The following is an 18,852-nucleotide window of genomic DNA, read 5'->3' as shown; positions in this document are numbered from 1 at the left end:
AAGGCTCGAAAGGGCTAGCCAGGGAAGAAAAGAGAAAGAACAGTAGTAACAGTTTTCTTAATGCTGTACACAGAGGAATCACGAGTCAAACACTGAGCACTGTAAAGAAACCCACTAAATAAATAAATAAATAAATAAATAAATAAATAAATAAATAAATAAAAAAAAAGAAAGAAAGAAAGAAAAGAAAAAAAGAAATCCACTTTGCAAGAAATAATTTTAAATCACAGCCCCGAAGTTGGAGGGAACTTTATAAACCAGTGCAGCTCTCTTTGTAATTCAGGAGGCTTTTTGGTAATTCTCATGTTTGAACACTAGGCTCAAGTGTCCATTTTGATGGCAGGGGATGAAAATAAAGTTGTTGTTGTTGTTTTTTTAGGATTTTATTTATTTATTAATGAGAGGCACAGAAAGAGAGAGAGAGAGAGAGAGATAGGCAGAGACACAGGCAGAGGGAGAAGCAGGCTCTATGCAGGGAGCCTGACGTGGGACTCGATCCCAGGTCTCCAGGATAACACCCTGGACTGAAGGCAGCGCTAAACCGCTGAGCCACCCGGGCTGCCCAGAAAATAAAGTTTTTGACTCATTTTCAGCTGAATTCTGTCTCATAACTTCCACCCATTGGCCAAAGTCCTGATGTCTGAAATAATGAAGAACTAACTTAGGCCAATTAACTATTATCTGTTAATATATCTTAATAGACTGGGTTTAAAAAGAACTATTTGGTTTGAAATAAATATCTTTTAAAAAAACCTCTACATTCTCGATTTTGATAAAGGAGAATTCAGTCTGCAGACAGACAGATAATACAAATGCGTATGTCGTGCCTGGCAGGAATGGTGGGGGACTGAATGGCCAGAGAGAACAGCCCCTTCCTCATCCTGGAAAGACTATGAGTCAGAGTTGCTGCATCTGTAGCTTCTCCAAGAGAGAGCCCAACCTCAGAACTTTTATGAGAACTATTCCAATTTTAAAGTGCTGGCAACTAGATCAACTTTTTAAATATCGTATGGGCCAAACAAAACAGCTTCATGGACGGGACTCAGCTGTAGCCAACCAGTTTGCAATCAATTGGTCTTACTGCAAAGCTTTAAGAGAAAATATCCATAGTTATTATTCTAAACACTAGTACGTATAAAATGAAATGGCAACATGTTATAAATGCTATTTTATATTTGAAAGAAACTGGGCACAATAGCCTAAGATTTAAAATTCTCCAAATTTTAGAATATCCACTGATGCAACAGCTCCCTTGACATACATATAAGATTCACACAGCAAAATTAACTCCTTAAAGAAAGTGTCCTTAGTTAGTGATAGTCAACAAGTTTAATATATTCGATTTTTTTTAACTGCGAATTCAAAGAATAAACTGCTAGCTAGGAAAGTTCGACTGGTTGGCCACATAACTTATTTTAACAACCAGCCTGGTATTTGTTATTTTGGGAACACTAGCTGATGGGTGCTAGAGAAATTTTCATTTCTCTTATATTGCTATCCTGATCCATCAGCAAGTATGGGCAACAGTTAATGAATGGATCATATATTTGATAATGAGTATACAAATCATGTGACTGAACTTTTCTCAGGACTAATGTTAAAAACTGAAAACAGGGAGATTAATTTTCTCTTGATAGCCAAATAAAAAATTTTTAAAAGCTTTTGTAAAGATCTATTAAAATCAGTTAGATTTCATTTAATTCTTCTTGGCAAAAAAGAACAAAAGAACCATTAATGTCTATCACTAAAGATGCTCAGAACCATTCAGTTTTTCACATATCAGCTTGTTACATCCAAAGCAGGCTGCCAAACATACAGAAACGATGGAGACCAAATTGGATGTGAAATAATAAAAGATTCATATCAAATACAAATAAACATTTCAATAAACTTAGAGTCAGACACAGCAGAGGAGATATAACAACCAGATGTTTTTAATTTAAGTCACTGATAGAAATAGTCAGTGTCCTCTTTTCATAAACCACTTGGATTTTATTTGTATTCAAAAGCAATGGTAAATGTCAAATGACTACTAGACCATCCTTCTGAATACAAGAAAATATCATGCTGTTTAACTCTCTAAACACAAAAAAGTGCTTTTAGAAAAACAAAGATAAAGAACCGCACGTCTTAGTCCTACACATCAATTCAAGAACCACAAAATGCTAAAAGATACCAAGAGCATGGCACTATAAAGACCTTCAATTACTACATATTTTAAAATTTTGAACTTCAAAGAAAGTTTACAGATAAGAACTTTTAAGGTCCAAGATAAACCTTATATCTAAAGATCTGATTATCAAAGTTTATCTTCACGTAAAGAATCCTTTTCCAAAGCCAGCACCATTAAACATTGATCCTTTTCATATGTACAACGTATAAAACAACATCTAACGTTTCTATTATACTTTTATTATGAAAGGAAATAATGAGATTACTTTTTAAAACTAAGAGTTTTACATATAAGTGTTAGTTGTGAGTCCCAAAACTATAAAATGGAAAATTGACCTGTCAACCACCATTTGCTTTTTCTTGTTTGTCCTCACCCAGTTCCCAATGCATCGATGATAGAAAAATACATCCATCGGCAAAGCCAAAGGAAAGTTATACAAATGGTCTACGTATAATAGGAACAGTATGACCTTCCACTAAACAAAAGATGTTGAGAGGATTAAAAGAACAGGTAAAAAGTGCCTATCAATTACCTGGGTAATTAAAGTTACTTTCCTTGTATCTTTATCATTATAAGATAAATCTTTATACTTTCCTTGTATCTTTATAAGACTCACTCTTATCTCACTCATTAAGTCTTATGTCACCTAAAGAGAGAGCACCTTTAAGAAGAGGAGGCACTCAGTGCCCTACAGTCTGAAACATAGTGCCACGTATTTAGTAGGGGGTTAATAAATGCTTCCTGCTTTACTAGAGGATAATAATAATGAACAAATGTAAAACAGACGCTAATTGATAGGCTAAATGCATTAGTGCATTCAGTGCCCTCTGGATGAAAGGTGACTAACCCATCCTGGCTAAGTGCTGAAATTATAATTAAGTCTGATGGGAAGTCCTGGATTTATACCAATATAATTACAAATATTACTTAGCTTAGTGATAGAGTATGGCAAGAACAATGAGATGAGTAATTTAGATGATACTGCAAAGTGGGTTTTAATGTTTGAAACTTCTATTACAGTACACAGGATAAGTGCAAGTAGTGTAATTAAAACCTAAGAGTTTGATTTTTAAAACTCCACTGCTCAGCCTCATTAAAATGCATATTTTCTCAATTAATCCAAACTTTTCCATTAAAAACATAAAAATACACTTTCATTCCTTGCAAATAAATCTCTACAGTACATATATTTAGGATCAAATACCAAATAACCATCACAGTTAAGTAGGAAAGAAAATTACTGAAATAGCAAGAGCTTTGAATACATGGAGCCTAACAAAGGGAAGAAAAGGCAAAGTGAGGGCTGCCCACTTTCTCATTTGTAAATACTCACTTGTGACTAAATAAGCCTTTGAAGAGCTAGATTAGAAATCCCTAAATATCTCTATTTAAAGTATTCAAACCTAAGCAAAATGTTTACTTAGGAGATAACCCTTCTAATCATATATGGACTGCTTATTTACCCCCGTATTCTTTAATTACTGATTCTTCTACATATGTCAGGTACACAGAAAACTGTTGTTGAATAAAAGGCAATCGATTTTATAATCATTTTGTTGGAGAAACAAGTTTTTCTTTTTTTAATTCCACACGTTACTAAGCAGTTTATCTCAATATTGAACTGATGCAAAATACCACAGGATAATGCTTCCTTATCACTTTATCTTATGAAAAGCACTTAAAAGATCATTTTTAAATTGTCATGTAATCAACTGTAGAAGAATGTTGATTACAGAGAACTTTATTTTTAAAATTCTTAAAAATTCTCTTTAGATTTCATCGATGTATTTTACATGAGGGTTACTCAAAACCAATAAACACCTTTTATAAATGATGACCATGTGACCAGATTACAAAGCTTTTCAAGAAAAAATTTTACTAGGAAAGAGTCAAGTCAAAGGCTATCATATAATTGTAAGAGTCATGTGGGGTAAGTTAAGAAAATGTCACTAGAACTTACCCATAATTGTGAAAAATGGAGAACATATAACTTTCATTTTAAGTGCAAACAGAAATTAAAAGAGGAGGGGAAAGTATTTTGAATTTAAAGCATTCTCTGACACAAACAATAAATCACTGCCCTTATTTATGAAAAAGTCTTTTAATCTAAATAGGTTCTAATTTTAGCTGAAATAGTACTTTCTATTTTGAAAGCAAAATATTTTGAGGGGCTTATCTTTAAAAAGAAAACACTTATCCCTAAAAGTCACTGGGCAAGCATCCTGTCTCATGCCTGTGTTTCAGAACCCACCTCAGTTAATTGATAGTAGGGGAACACTTACACCAAACTTGTTTTCATTATAAAGAAATCTACTCTCAAGGATTCTTTCATCCTTTTTTCTTTTACGCAAAGAAAAATGGGTTCATCATTGTTTATAAGAAGAAAACTACCCATTTTACACATTTTTACACTATATGTTAAACTGTCCATCACATGACCTCCATTTCCAAAACAAACTATACTGATACAAAGAACAAAACGTCATGCCTGAGAAAGCGTCTGAATGCATCATGTTTGAAATGGTTTCTGAGAATCATTTTCCTTGACAAGTAGACAGCAAGTCAACCACAAAAGTCGCAAAAACATTAAAGTGACAAATAAGCAATATACCTGGATGGGTGACAAAGAAAAATTCGACAGACGGCTGTTATCACTATTTAGGCAAACATTTGAATCAAAGCACATAAAACCTTTGTCACAAATATGAGCAATGCATGGATTAAAAGTATACAGCTAGATGGTTTTCAAATCTTGAACGTATCTCTTGTAAAAGGCACGGCTACATTAAATCTTCCTTAAAATTGACATGCCTTGTCATAATGATAATTAGTATTTGGTCAGTGGAACACACATTTCCCTCTGGAAAAGTGCTTTTAAGATGTTACAATGGTTACCTGTCATTTATGATCCAGTTCAGACAGAGATTGAGAGAGCTAAGATTTTTGCACCTCTTGACAATTTCCATCACAGTTTCATTATCCAGTTCAGTGATATGACGTAGGTCCAAGCTGGAAAGATTTCGTAGCTAATGAGATAAGTAAAATGAAAGATGAGAAAGGTTAATGCTACATTCATTCTCAAAAATTGTACAGTTTATCCCAAAGGAGAGTATCACCATACAATATTTAAAATGGGCAAGTCTAATTAAATGAAATTCATTCAAATAATATTTTACATACTAAATTAGAAATGAATACAGAAATCTATTGTAAGCATATGAATGGCAATAAACATTAAAATCAAACAGATTTTATTGACATTTCATGAAAATCAAAAGTGAGCAACCTAAAAGGTGGGGGAGCCGTTAAACATATTATATTAAGTACCCATAGTTTGATAAGATTATTCTAACACTGTTCAATTTCGATATTTATTTTCATGATTATAATGCCACTTGTGTATAGGTTTTCTCACTTTTTAAAAGATGAGGTATGAATTAAGTGGTTAATTCAGAGATACTCTGGTGATATTTTACCAACATACTCAAAATTGAACTATTACAGGTGGTGTGTTTCACCACATAGAAAGCAATATAAAATCTTGTTTAAGAAGTAAAGACCACAACTATATGGTCAACTAATCTTTGACAAAGCAGGAATGAATATCCAATAGGAAAAATAAAATAGTCTCTTCAACAAATGGTGTTGGCAAAACTGACAGCGACGTGCAGAAGAATGAAACTGGACTACTTTCTTATATCATATACAAAAATAAATTCAAAATGTATGAAAGACCTAAAAATGTGAGACAGGAAACCATCAAAATCCTAAGGGAGAACACAGGCAGCAACCTCCTGGACCTCAGCTAAAGCAACTTCTTTCTAGAATAAACTATTGGGAGATCATCAAGATAAAAAACTTCTGCACAGTGAAGGAAACAATCAACAAAACCAGAAGGCAATATATGGAATGAGAAAAGATATTTGCAAATGACATATCTGACAAAGGGTTAGCATCCATAATCTATAAAGAACTTCCCGAACTCAACACCCAAAAAACAAATAATCCAGTTAAGAAATGAGCAGAAGATACAAATAGTTTTCCAGAGAAGACGTCCAGATGGCCAACAAACACACGAAAAGATGCTCAACATCACCCATCATCAGGGAAATACAAATCAAAACCATGATTAGATACTACCTCACACCTGCCTAAAATCAAAAGCACAAGAAACAACAGGTATTGGCAAAGATGTGGAGAAAGGGAAACCCTCTTACACTGCTGGTGGACTGCAAACTGGTGCAGCCACTCTGGAAAACAGTATGGAGGTTCCTCAAAAAGTTAAAAATAAAACCACCCTACAATTGCACCCAGCAATTGCACTACCTAGGTATTTACCCAAAGGACACAAAAATACTGATTCAAAGGAATATATGCAACCCGGCATTGACAGCAGCATTTTCAAAAATAGCCAAATTATGGAAAGAGCCCTAATGTCCAACAACTGATGAATGTATAAAGAAGATGTGGTGTATATATACAATGGAATCTTATTCATCCATTAAAAAGAGTGAATCTTGCCATTTGCAATGATGTGGATGGAACTAGACTGTATTATGCTAAAGTGAAGTAAGTCTGTTGGAGAAAGACAAATACCATATGACTTCACTCATATGTGGAATTTAAAAACAGATGAACATAAGGGAAGGGGGAAAAAAAGGAGAGGGAGGCAAACCATAAGGGACTCTTAACTATAGAGAACAGAGGGCTGCTGGAGGGGAGGTGGGCGGGGATGGGCTAGATGCTAGATGGGTGATGGGGATTCGGGAGGGCACTTGTGAGGAGCACTGGGTGTTATATGTAAGTGATGAATCACAAAATTCTCCTCCTGAAACCCATATTACACTATATGTTAACTAACTGGAATTTAAATAAAAATTTGAAAAAATATATTCTTCTCCAGGTATCACCTTCCCCATATCTCTATTTCTCTCCTTCTTCCCTGAAGCTTCCTGTCTTTCCCTGATGTTTAGTCTCCAAAGAAAATTACTAATACTGTTTACACAAAGATGGAAATTATCCTCTTCAAATAAGCTATAAATCAAATAAGCTATTTTTGCTTAATAACATGCAAAGAATTAATGTGGAAGCAAGTGGTAACCCAAGTTAACACTCCTTCTAAATATGTCTATGCCCTAATATGTTACTTATATGGCAAACCAGACTTTGCAGATGTGATCAAAGTTATGGATTCTGAGATGGAGAAATTCTTATGGATTAACAGGGTAGCCCCAATCTAATTACTGAGCTTTTATGTGCAGGCAACCTTTCCCAGCTAAAGTCAGAGAGGTATAAAGCAAGAAGTTACAAGAGACACGTGAATTCTGAAAGGGATTCAATTTGCCTTTAATGGCTTTGAGTATGGAGAAAAAGAGCAAGGAGCTAAGGGATGCAGGCATCCTCTAGAAACTGGAACAGCCCTGAGCTTAAAGCAAGAAAGAGGGACTTCAGATGTACCATCTTAAAGAACTGAATTCCAGCAAAAACTTGAAGGAGTAAGAAAACAGACTGTCCACTTGAGCTTCCAGAAGGGAACACAACTGAGTCAACACCTTGAATTTAGCCTGTTAAGACTTGTGTTGGACTTCTGACTTAAGGAACTATGGGATAATAAACTTGTGCTGTTCTAAGCTACCGACTTGTTATGTCAGCAACAGAAGAGAAGCACAGGGCATTTCTAGCACTGTGACGGGGCTTACCAAGGACTGGCCAGTCTTCACACCATCCTCGAATCCTTCTGTAGAGGGAGCAGGTTAGTCCTACAGGAAGCTGACTTGCAGCTGTAACCCAAAGGCCTCAGAGGAGTGAGACAGCCAAGTTCCACTCAAGACTCAGTTGAGCTTCAACCCCAAAATAAGACACTGGAATCTCTACTGCTGTTGGCCCAAAGGGAAAGAAATGCTCTAAAACAGCACTGTTCCAGAAAACTTTCTGATGACGAAAATGTTCTGTATCTCTGCTGTCCAATATGGTAACCACTAGTCATATGCAGCTACTGAGCACTTAAAATGTGACTAGTGTGAGGGAGGACCTGGATTTTTAACTTATTTTCTTTAGTTTGTATTTACTTTTTCTGCCATGTGTGGCTAGTGGCTGCAGTGCTGGACAAGCAGCTGGAGAGCATGGAGTGTGCCGGGCAGCACTCAAACCCTCGTTTCCAACCTCAGGGAGGAGTGGCACAGAGTGTTCACGCAGAGCCACTGCTCACTGCTCCCTGACACACGTTGCAGAGCTGAGAACCAGAGTTACCTAAGGGAGATGAAACATGAAAACGTCCATAATAGTAAATTTTTTCTAATTGAGACAGGAATCATCTATTCACTAAGGGCTGAATTCTAAGCGCTCATTAAAAGATTTAGGAAAACACCTCTGCCATCAGTCTACCGGGCCAGGTGTTCAAAGAAGCCACTAGTCCAATGAGAGACTCAAGGCAGCAGTCTAGAATGGAGGCAGGACAAAAAAGAAGAAATGAGTGCTAACAAATGGGTTCCGACTCAAGGCACCGTGAGCTCAGAGCTCTGGCAACACTGGAAGATGCTCCGTACCTGGCCACCCAAGCACACCGCAGAGGGCACTCGTCTCTGTTAAAATAAAACATACCGTTGTGGCTATCCGCAGGCGCCCCAGAAAGCAGGCCCATCAGAAGCAGGGCCGAAGCCTGCGTCCCCTCCCCTGGGGAGCCCCTCCCTCCTCTCGCTGATAACCAGGCCCAACACCATGCCCAGGGTGCAGGTAAGCTGTTCTAGCTCTAACATTCGGCCCTCAACCGGACTCCTGGTCCCTACCCTTTACACCTGTCACCATAAATGAGGCCGACTGGCATTAAATGAAGCAACAGTGATCAAAACATTTCAAAGTATCTAAAGGAACAAAAAAATAACTACATAAAATATAAGATAAACAGCAAAATACAGTTTTTATAGTCTTTCTGATCACTAAAATTCACCTGAAGAATCAAAAGGCTCATACATATGTTTCTTGTTATATTTTCTTCCTGACGCATCTCTACGTGGGGGGCACAGAAGCTGAAATCATTCAGAATAAAGGCAGGGCATGGAGCAAAATGGAAGGCTGCGAGTCAAGGGCCAAAATTTTTCACGAAGGAGCAGAAGACACCAGAAGAGTAGAAGGCGCCAATAAAATGGGAGAGATCATGGTAACGCCAAAGGCACAGGTGTCAAAGTCTCAGTGTTTTGTTAATTATATTTATCGTTATTATTTTTCACGGGAGGTAGAAAACTGATGGTCTGGAAGCAGCTACGGAGAGCAAAGAGGCTCTTGTCCCCACCTCCTAACCCTAAGAAACACAGAGAGAAAATAAACAGGTATGATAGGGAGAATTCTAAAATACTCCGTGACCTAGGCCCCAGTATAATGCTGCCCCTGTGCATGCACAGGACCTGTGCATATGATGGGACAGCCTCCTTATAAGGCAAAAGTGAAGGGACTTTGCAGCTGTAATTAGGGTCCCCAATCAGCTGACACTGAATTGATCAAAAAAGACTGTATCCTGGACGGGGCTGACTTAGGGTCAGAGAGACTGTCCTGCTGCCACTGAAGCAGTCATTACTCAGCCATACTGGAGAGGGACTGCAAAGCCTCCAAGAGCTGAGAGAAATTACTGGATGAAGGTCAGCAAGATGCTGGCAACCTCAGTCCTATAACCATAAGAAAATGAATTCTTCCAACAACTACCCGAGCTTGTAAGAGGATCTAAGCTCTAGAAAGAAATGCTTCCCCCAACTGAGACCTTGCTTGTGGCCTTGTGAGACACTGGACAAGGCCACACTGGGTATCTAGACTCGGGGCCCTTGGAAGGGACATTGTTTTAAGCTGCTAAACGTGGTAATTTGTTATGAATCAGTAGAAAATTAACACAGAAGGGCTTCGGGGGACTCTCTATCCTTGAAGAGAAGTCAAGTTTCTCTTAAGACAAGGGAATATCCTTAACCATTTTAAATCCTGAGGCCCACTGCCCTCCTTTAGACACAGATGCTCACAAAGGAATAGAGGGAGATGCTTGGGCCATTCAACCTTCTCCTACGGGTGCATCTTCAGTGCCCAGAAAGTACTTCCTGGGAAAACAGGCAACTCTGATGTGGCCACCCTTACTAGCTCCATACTGTAGTAGGGGAAGGTCTTGCTAAATTTCTCCAACCACTCCTCCTCACTCGTGGAAAGATGAGTTTATTGGAAATGCTTCATAAAAATGTTCACGGCTTTTACTCAATTTGTATTTTGTCAAGAGCCATGGGTTTACTATACATATCCTAATACTGCAAGAAGTTGTCTTTGTACCTTCACGTATCTTTTATTTTTCACAGAAATTTGTACTGGGATGGAAAAAAGTGGCTGTTTCACTAGACAAATTTTCTTGTTCTTGATTAAGCAAAGGTGAAGTTAAACATACCAAGGATCAGAGTCACTATTAAATCTGATACTCTTATTAATGCCCATTTTAGTAATGTATCTTATACTTCTATTTTCTATACAAAAATCACCATTTTCTTAAACTGTATCATTTTTATAGTTAGCTGTCTTTACAGGGTATTTTTTTGTATTTCTAATCGAAGTTTAATTAACATACAATGTTACATTAGTTTTAAGTGTATGACATAGTGATTCAACAATTCTATAATTATCTCATTGCTTATCACAATAAATACAGTCACCATATGTCACCATACAATGTTATTACGATATTGTTGACGATATTCCTTATGCTGTACTTTTTATCTCCATGACTTACTTATTTTATATCTGGAAGTTTGCCTCTTAATCTCCTTTATCTTCTTCTCTTCTTCACCTATCCATTACCCCCCCCCCCCCCCCCCCCCCCCCGCCAACTTCCCTTTGGCAACTACTTGTTTGTTCTTTGTATTTAAGAGTCTGGTTTTGTTTGTTTGTTGACTTGTTTTTTAGATTCTACATACAAGTGAAACGGCATATATCTTTCCCTAATTTCACTTAGCGTAATACCCTTTACGCCCATTCATGTTGTCACAAATGGCAAGATCTCCTTTTTAGATGTTTGGTAGAATGCACCTGTGAAGCCACCTGGTCCTGGACTTTTTACTTGTTGGGAGTTTTTTGATTACTGATTCAATTTCATTACTAGTAATCAGTCTGTTCAACTTTTCTATTTCTTCCCAAGTCAGTTTTGGATTGTATGTTTCTAGATATTTATCCATATCTTCTAGGTTGTTTAATCTGCTTGCATATAATTTTTCATAATATTCTCTTATGATCCTTTCTTTTTCTGTGTGTCATTTCTGATTTTGAGTCCTCTCTTTTTCCTCCTTCATTTCTGATTTTGAGTCCTCTCTTTTTTTCTTGATGAGTGTGACTAAAGGTTTGTCAATTTTGTTTATCTTTTCTTTTTTTTTTAATAATTTTTTTTATGATAGTCACAGAGAGAGAGAGAGAGAGAGAGAGAGAGAGAGAGAGGCAGAGACACAGGCAGAGGGAGAAGCAGGCTCCATGCACCGGGAGCCCGGCGTGGGATTCAATCCCAAACCACTGCGCCACCCAGGGATCCCAATTTTGTTTGTCTTTTCAATGAACCAGATACTGGTTTCACTGATATCTTCTTTTGTTTTTTAGTCTCTATTTCATTTATCTCTGCTCCAATCTTGATTATTTCCCTCTTTCTACTAGCTTTGGACTTTGTTCTTTTCCTAGATATTTTCAGTGAAAACACCCAAAAAGTCTTTATTTCTGTGGAGATATACTGATCTGGAAACATATAAAGAACCAATAGGGATCCCTGGGTGGCTCAGCGGTTGAGCCCCTGCCTTCGGCCCAGGGCCTGATCGTGGAGACCAGGGATCAAGTCCCGCGTCGGGCTCCCTGCATGGAGCCTGCTTCTCTCTCTGCCTCTCTCTCTCTCTCTCCCTCTCTCTGTGTCTCTCATGAATGAATAAATAAAATCTTAAAAAAAAAAAAAAAAGAACCAATAGCCTCTTAGAGTTTCAAGTTCTGAGTGGCTTGCTGGGCTTATGTCCTGAGAGCCTACGCATATCTGGACCATACAAAATCAGAAATATATAAAATGGACCTTAGAGATGCTGGAAAATACTCTGAAGCATGACTATTAAGCCTGTTAATGTTAAGGATAAATTTTGCTATGTGTAACCACGTGCATATGCGAACTATTAAATATAGCCATGTATAATACATATATAGCATCATTTTATTTTCTAGTTTTTCTGTATTATAGTCACTAGGAAGACACAAAATCTTAAAGATTTTACGCACCCACAAAAATATTTCCTGTACTTTTATATTTTGTGGTCTAGCACAACTTCAACACAGTTTCTATGTGAACTCTTACATAGCTCTTAGCTTCTCTTACTGTAAATTATCTTCATCACAACACTGTGAATGTACTTAATACCCCTGAACTGAATACTTAAAAATGGCTAAAAGGTAAACTCTGTTATGTACATCTGACCATGATAAAAAAAAAAAAATCACTTCATCAACCAGGACATGGAAGGAGGCTATAATAAATTTGTGTAGAGTTGAAAATTTAAAGTTGTTTGTGCCAGTTCAGTCCCCTCACATTAGGAAAAATACCTGAGGGCCAAATGGGTTTGAATAACTTTGATCAAAGTACAGATAACGAGAAGAGAAATGTTAGTAAATCTAAATTATTTTACAGATGTGGGGAAATCCAGGGATATCACCTAGAACTCACAGAAACACAAAAAGTAACAACTCCAAAAACTATCTATATATAATAAAAACTCTAATTCTAGTTGATTGACTCTAACTTTTAGAAATCCTGCATCCGACCCCATTCCTCAGTGCAAGGTGAGCCAGATAATGACACTGGCCTATTTTTGGCTGCTACCGCCCTGTTTACTGTCCATAAATGAAACATCCCTTCTCTTCCAATGGAGCACAAACTCACACATGAGGAACCAGATTTATTTCGGCTCTCACAGGTAGCATTCTGACATCTTGAAGAGGGTTCTGCTCTCAGATTCTTTTTTTTTTTTAATATTTTATTTATTTATTCATGAGAGACACACACACAAGAGAGAGAGAGGCAGAGACACAGGCAGAGGGAGAAGCAGGCTCCATGCAGGGAGCCTGACGTGGGACTCGATCCCGGGTCTCCAGGATCACGCCCCGGGGCCGAAGGCAGGCGCTAAACTGCTGAGCTACCCGGGCTGCCCTACTGTCAGATTCAATTAAGGCTCATTTTATGATGAAGTGTCAATCCCTGACTATGCTCATGTGGCCTTCCTTCCCTATGACCACTTTGGCCAGTTCAACATAAAATCTGACAATATCCAAAGGCAGTTTCAGGAGGCAAATTCCTGGATACCACCATTATTACAAGACACACACTGAGTACCTCTATGGGATGCATTTTTATTGAAAACTCTACAAACAGCTCTGTCAAATTCATCACACTCCTTCCCTTGCTATAGGCATGTCATAATAGCGCCCTCCAGGGTTTCATACAAAGCTCCCTAAACTAATTCTTCATAGTGTGAAACAAATAATTACATTTAGGAAACTGACATTTTAATTAAACTTACTTTCCTTATAAATTCACTGGTAGTCTTGGGTTATACAAATCACAGAGGATCTGAATAAACAAAGACTTACAACCAAAACCTCATAGATGCTTCACTCCAACTTTTAAACATTTAGTAAGATGTTTTAAAAGAAATCCAAGTCAGAATGTAGACTGTAGATAATCAACTTTCAGGTTAATTCTTCTTTTATTGAGAAAAATATTATTTAGAACTAATTCAGGTTAAAGACTAAAATTAGTCAATGACTGGTATGGCCATGTATGTACTTAAGTATAAAATGAGACACTAAAATGTTACCTAGGAAACAGAGTCTTGAAGGATTATAAAAAGACCTCAAATGGCTTCCAAGTTCTCTTAAGACTCTGGAAAAGTAAAAAATTAAACAAAATCCTCAATCGTGCAAATTGACCATGGTGGATGAATCAACGTAGGAGGACACACAGGACCTTGGCAAAGGCAGCAGGGCTGTTCCACCATTTCAGGCTAACAAGGATGTCTTACTTAGGGAAAGCCAGTTGGAGGTGATAAGTTTTAAAAAGAGTAAAAACCTCCGTGTAGTTAAATATGTTGAAATGCCAACCAATCCTAAATTACTTCTTGCCAGCCCTGCAGATGTTGGTTTTATTGGGACTGGGTTTCGAAGCAATTGGTTGTGATCTGTAGGGAGCAAAGTCAAGGGTAAGGACAGGCTGCCCTGCTGAAACTGGGGTGACTGGGGCTGTAGGTCAGCACCACACACACCCCTGCCAACTGCCAAGACGGAGACCATGGGAGAGAGCAGAGGTGCGGGGAGACAAGGGTCAGAGAAAGGCAGTTTCTTTGGGGGAAAAGTCTCCTGTTAAGGACAGGGAGGGAGACACAAGCAATAAAGGAAAGGGGCAGAGTGGGAATTGCTGTCCCTGAGGATAGGACGGCTTCTACACCTTGACAGGGTCTGGTGTCTACATTTAGAGAACGTGGTTAGACAAGGAAGAGAATGGGGGCACCCCTGCACGTCACCTCGGTCTGAACCTCAGCTTTGTTAAGGCCTGCACTCCAGCATGGAAATGGGAATAATAATTGAGCTGGATGAGTCACATTTAGGACCTTGGGCAAAAGTTTTCCAGCACCTCATAGAACCAAGAACCTCAGGGTGGAACGGAAAGCTTTTAAACAGCCTGAGATCACGGCACAGACAATAAAAACCATGAAAATAGGACTTCCAGGGTACTGAATGCTGTCACCTCCCCAGTTGCGACCACGTTAATTGTCTGACACCTTCTCTACGTATTCCTTCCAACCACTGCCTTCTTAATCATGCTGGGCTCTTGTCTCTTTGCATTAGTTCCCAATCCAAGGTCTATTTCACTCTGCCATTCCCCCAGTAGATCTGACATCTTTTGCCACTTTATTCACATCTTGTTTTGCTTTCTAGCACACCTTCCCGCAATGCTTCTCAGAGCTGCCCCTTCTAACTCCTTCCTGGCACCTTACCAGCCAGATTAATCTTCCTTAAATAACTTTGACCGTTATCTCTCACCTTCTCTGAAACTTTTAGGGAATAAAAATATTTCAACTGCAAAAAATGAATCCCAGAACTTGCCTATCAAAGCCCTTCACTGTCTACTATTGCCATTGCCTGAAATCTGTTCAGCTAGCTGAAAACTCTTTCCCCAAATTTTGAGAGGTTGTTTTCACTGTACTCAAAGAGCTGTGCTCATTACTCTAAAACTGCTCTCCCTTCACTCTTTTTACTCAGGTGCCTTGGAAGTACATCTTGCCTCTATGCCACTCTATTCAACTGCCTGGTGCCTACCTCATCTTCTCCACAAAGCCTTCTCGATTACTTTAGAGAGAGGAAAAATTAGTGAGTCTTGGAAATACAATATACTTGCCTAACACAAATTATCAACCAGACAGTCCCAATGTCACTATGCCTCTTAGATAGCAATCATCAATTGGCAGCAGCTGCCAAGGGACCAGGGGAACAATCTTCCCTTCCTGCTTCAAAGTACTTGGGTGTCCCCTCTTTGTCTCTGTCAATTCTTTCACCTTCCCCTCCCTGTCCCCTCATCATCCCCAACCAGCCCTTCCCAGGCTGTGCAGTTCAAGACCAAGCTCTCATCCCAAACGCTTGACATCTAATCTTAATGCTTGCACTGGCCCAAATCTAGATGGTTGTGAATTTTCATTCATTCATTCGTTCACACTTACTTAAATGTCTCCTAAGCACCCGACCCGGACTTGACTGCATATTAGGATCACATGGGGGAACTTTTTTAAAAAATACTGATAACCAGGCCCCATCCTTAGACATTCTTCTGATTCACTGGCCTCAGTAAGGCCAGTGGTTAGTATTTCCGAAAAAGATACCCAGCTGATCCCAGCCTGAATTGGAAACCACTTCTCTGATGCACGGCTATTAATATCTAAACCCTAAAAGTATAATTTGTGAAGCTCAGCCTCTTCCATCACTCAAAAAGGAATGCAGAAGATATTACTCCTATGAACAAAAACTACTTTTTGAGCACCTATTATGTACCAGAGGCTATGCTAGCTGCTCAAAATACAGCAGTGAACAAAACAGACAAAAATCCCTGTCTACACTCCTGGTTGGAAACAAGTGAGGGGAACAATAAACAAGTAAACAAAGTATATAGTATGTTAAAGTGCTAAGTACTATTGAGAAATCATAAAGCAAGGCAAGGCAGATAGAAAACACTGGAGGGAAGGGAGATGGGATGTGATTTAAATAAGCAGTCAAGGATGACCTCATTGAAAAGATCAAAGAACACAGATTTGAAGGAGGTGAGGGAGCACACAAAACATGGGGATGTCTGGGGCAAGACTCAGAGCAAAGGTCCTGGGGTGGAAACAGGTGAACATTTTGAAGGATTAGTGAAGAGCCAGAGGGATTGTGGCAGGGTCAACAGAAAGAGAACTAACAGGAGACATAGCCAAAGAGGTGAGTAAGGAAGGGCAGACTACATGAAACTTTGTAGGACAAGGTAGTAAGGATTTTAGCTTTTGCACTGAGGAATTTGGGAAGCCACTGGGAGCGTTTGTGTGGGAGTATGACTTGATCTAACTTACATTTTTAAATGATCTTCCCTGTGAGTCTAGAAGAGGAGCAAAGGTGAAACAGGGAGAGGCTACATTGAATTAATCCAGTCAACCAATATCAGTGACTTGGACCACAGTGACGGCAGCCGGACAGGATATGAAAAATCAGATTTTGGATATATTTGAAAGTAGAAACAACAGAATTTTTTTGACAAATATATCATGGAGAGAAAGAGAAAAAGAAGAATCAAGGTTGATTCTAAGGCTTCTGGGTTGAGCTCATGGAAGGTATTGTTGGCATTAACTAAGATGGCTTGGTAGCAGGTAGGAAGAGTTTGGTTTTGATTATGTTATGTCTGCGATGCCCTTTTGACAGCCAAGAAAAAATGTCAAGTAAACTGAGCACATAAATGGCATTTATACTTCTAAATTTAATATATGGAAGTTTAATTATATAGAAATATGCTAAATTCTTTATATGTAAATTATATATTTTTATAAATAGAAATTATATAATTTATACATAAATTATATATAAATATGTTAAATTCTTTAGGTACAAGGATAGCAGCCTTCCAATTTGTAATGAGTAAAGGAAATAAAATACTACTTAACTGATAAAATTAATATACAGGCATACATACCCACAGTAATAAAATATAATACATAATGAGCTAGCCTGATTCTAAAAAAAGTTAAAAATGCATTAGGAGCAATAGGCTCCTGAGCCATCAGGGGCAGTTATAGGCTGGTTTCATTTCCTACTGAGGCATAATTCAGCCTTCGTGGCTCCCATGCACATCCTCTGTACAACTGCCTGGGATGCCCACAGTCCGAGCACGAGACTGCTCTTCATACACCCACTGATGTTGCTCAATCACAGCCTAGAAAAAAGTCAATGAGAGACTGTTCCTCCCACTAGAGTCACAGGCAAACTACCACAAATCAGGGCCATGGCTATTAGCCTTTGTGTCATGAGCCCAACTAGCTATATTAGGTACATCAAACTCATTTATTAAATGCTTATTGCTGAATGAATAAATTTGACATCAGGAGATATTATTCATATGAACAGTAACTACTTATTGGGCACCAATTACATGCCACAGGCTATTCAAAATACTGTTTCAGGGAGTGTGAATCAAACTTTAAAGATAATCTCACTGATTTAGGTTTCCAGAGATCAAGTATCCCTTTAACTATATCAAATGCAGGATCTACAGCTCTGAAGCTCCATGTTTTTAAAAGTGATATTATATGAACATAAATTTCACAATATCGAAGCATTACATAACCAAAAATAACAATCTCCTTCCACAGAATTAAAGATCATTTTAGAACAAGAAGCATAATCAGTTCACTATTTACATGTTTGTTTTTAACATGAAGAAACAATTTTTTTTAAAAGCTTCTATAAGTTGTCAGCATTTTGAAGTGTGTGACAGGAATCCTGAATAGTTCACCAAAATTTTAATCACTGTCTTCTGCTGCAGAAATGTGAATTTGTTAATTGGATTTCTGCATCTTAGTATACCAATTCAGAATGGACGCTCCGCTCCTACTCTTTCACTCTGGCAGGCAGCAGTCTCTAATTGACTTTTTCCTGGGACTTTCCTTTCCACCAAATCCCTTTCTATTTTCCATATAAGATTTCTGGAGCTCAAAATGAACTACAAACAGCACTTAAAGTTAGCAGCACTAAGCAGCCCTGTCACTTTTTTACCCAGCAGCAGCTAAGGAACAGAACTTCTCCTCAATTAAAAAAATAAAATGTTCACACTGTTTCACTTAAAAAAAAGAAAAAAAAATCAAAGCTTAAATAAATTAAGGGCAAATTAAGTCAAATGTGAATGCAAACAAGGGGAGATTATTTCATCTAATTGGACTGGTTGTGTACTTCTCTTTCATTTTCTTTTACCAAGGTCAGAGATCTGTTATTAAAAAAAAAGACAGTTCAAGGAATTCTGAACCCATTTCAGTCACTAGCATCATACAGCACACTTCAGTGTGTCAAAAGTTTTGGAAATACATTCCAAAAAAAGGTTTTACAACCTAATTTTTTAAAGTAGTAAAATAAATGAAACT

At 38.0% G+C, this 18,852-nt stretch overlaps 1 protein-coding gene across 10 annotated transcripts in view; it reads right to left on the bottom strand.

Annotated features, from left to right (window-relative positions):
• Positions 1 to 18,852, bottom strand: part of FBXL17 (F-box and leucine rich repeat protein 17) — a 495,829-nt gene that overhangs the window by 299,088 nt on the left and 177,889 nt on the right. For all 10 annotated transcript variants that reach the window (XR_007409545.1, XM_025437863.3, XM_049107952.1 and 7 more), the window contains one exon: positions 5,069 to 5,199. Coding sequence is in view for 9 of the 10 variants with exons in the window: in XM_025437863.3 (XP_025293648.3) it covers positions 5,069 to 5,199 (131 nt within the window). In the remaining variant the exon portion in view is untranslated. The remainder of the gene's footprint in view (positions 1 to 5,068; positions 5,200 to 18,852) is intronic.

The sequence above is a fragment of the Canis lupus genome, chromosome 3 (assembly GCF_003254725.2).
Source record: "Canis lupus dingo isolate Sandy chromosome 3, ASM325472v2, whole genome shotgun sequence".
In the NCBI taxonomy this organism is placed as follows: Eukaryota; Metazoa; Chordata; class Mammalia; order Carnivora; family Canidae; genus Canis; species Canis lupus.
This window is presented reverse-complemented; position numbering and strand designations above follow the sequence as displayed.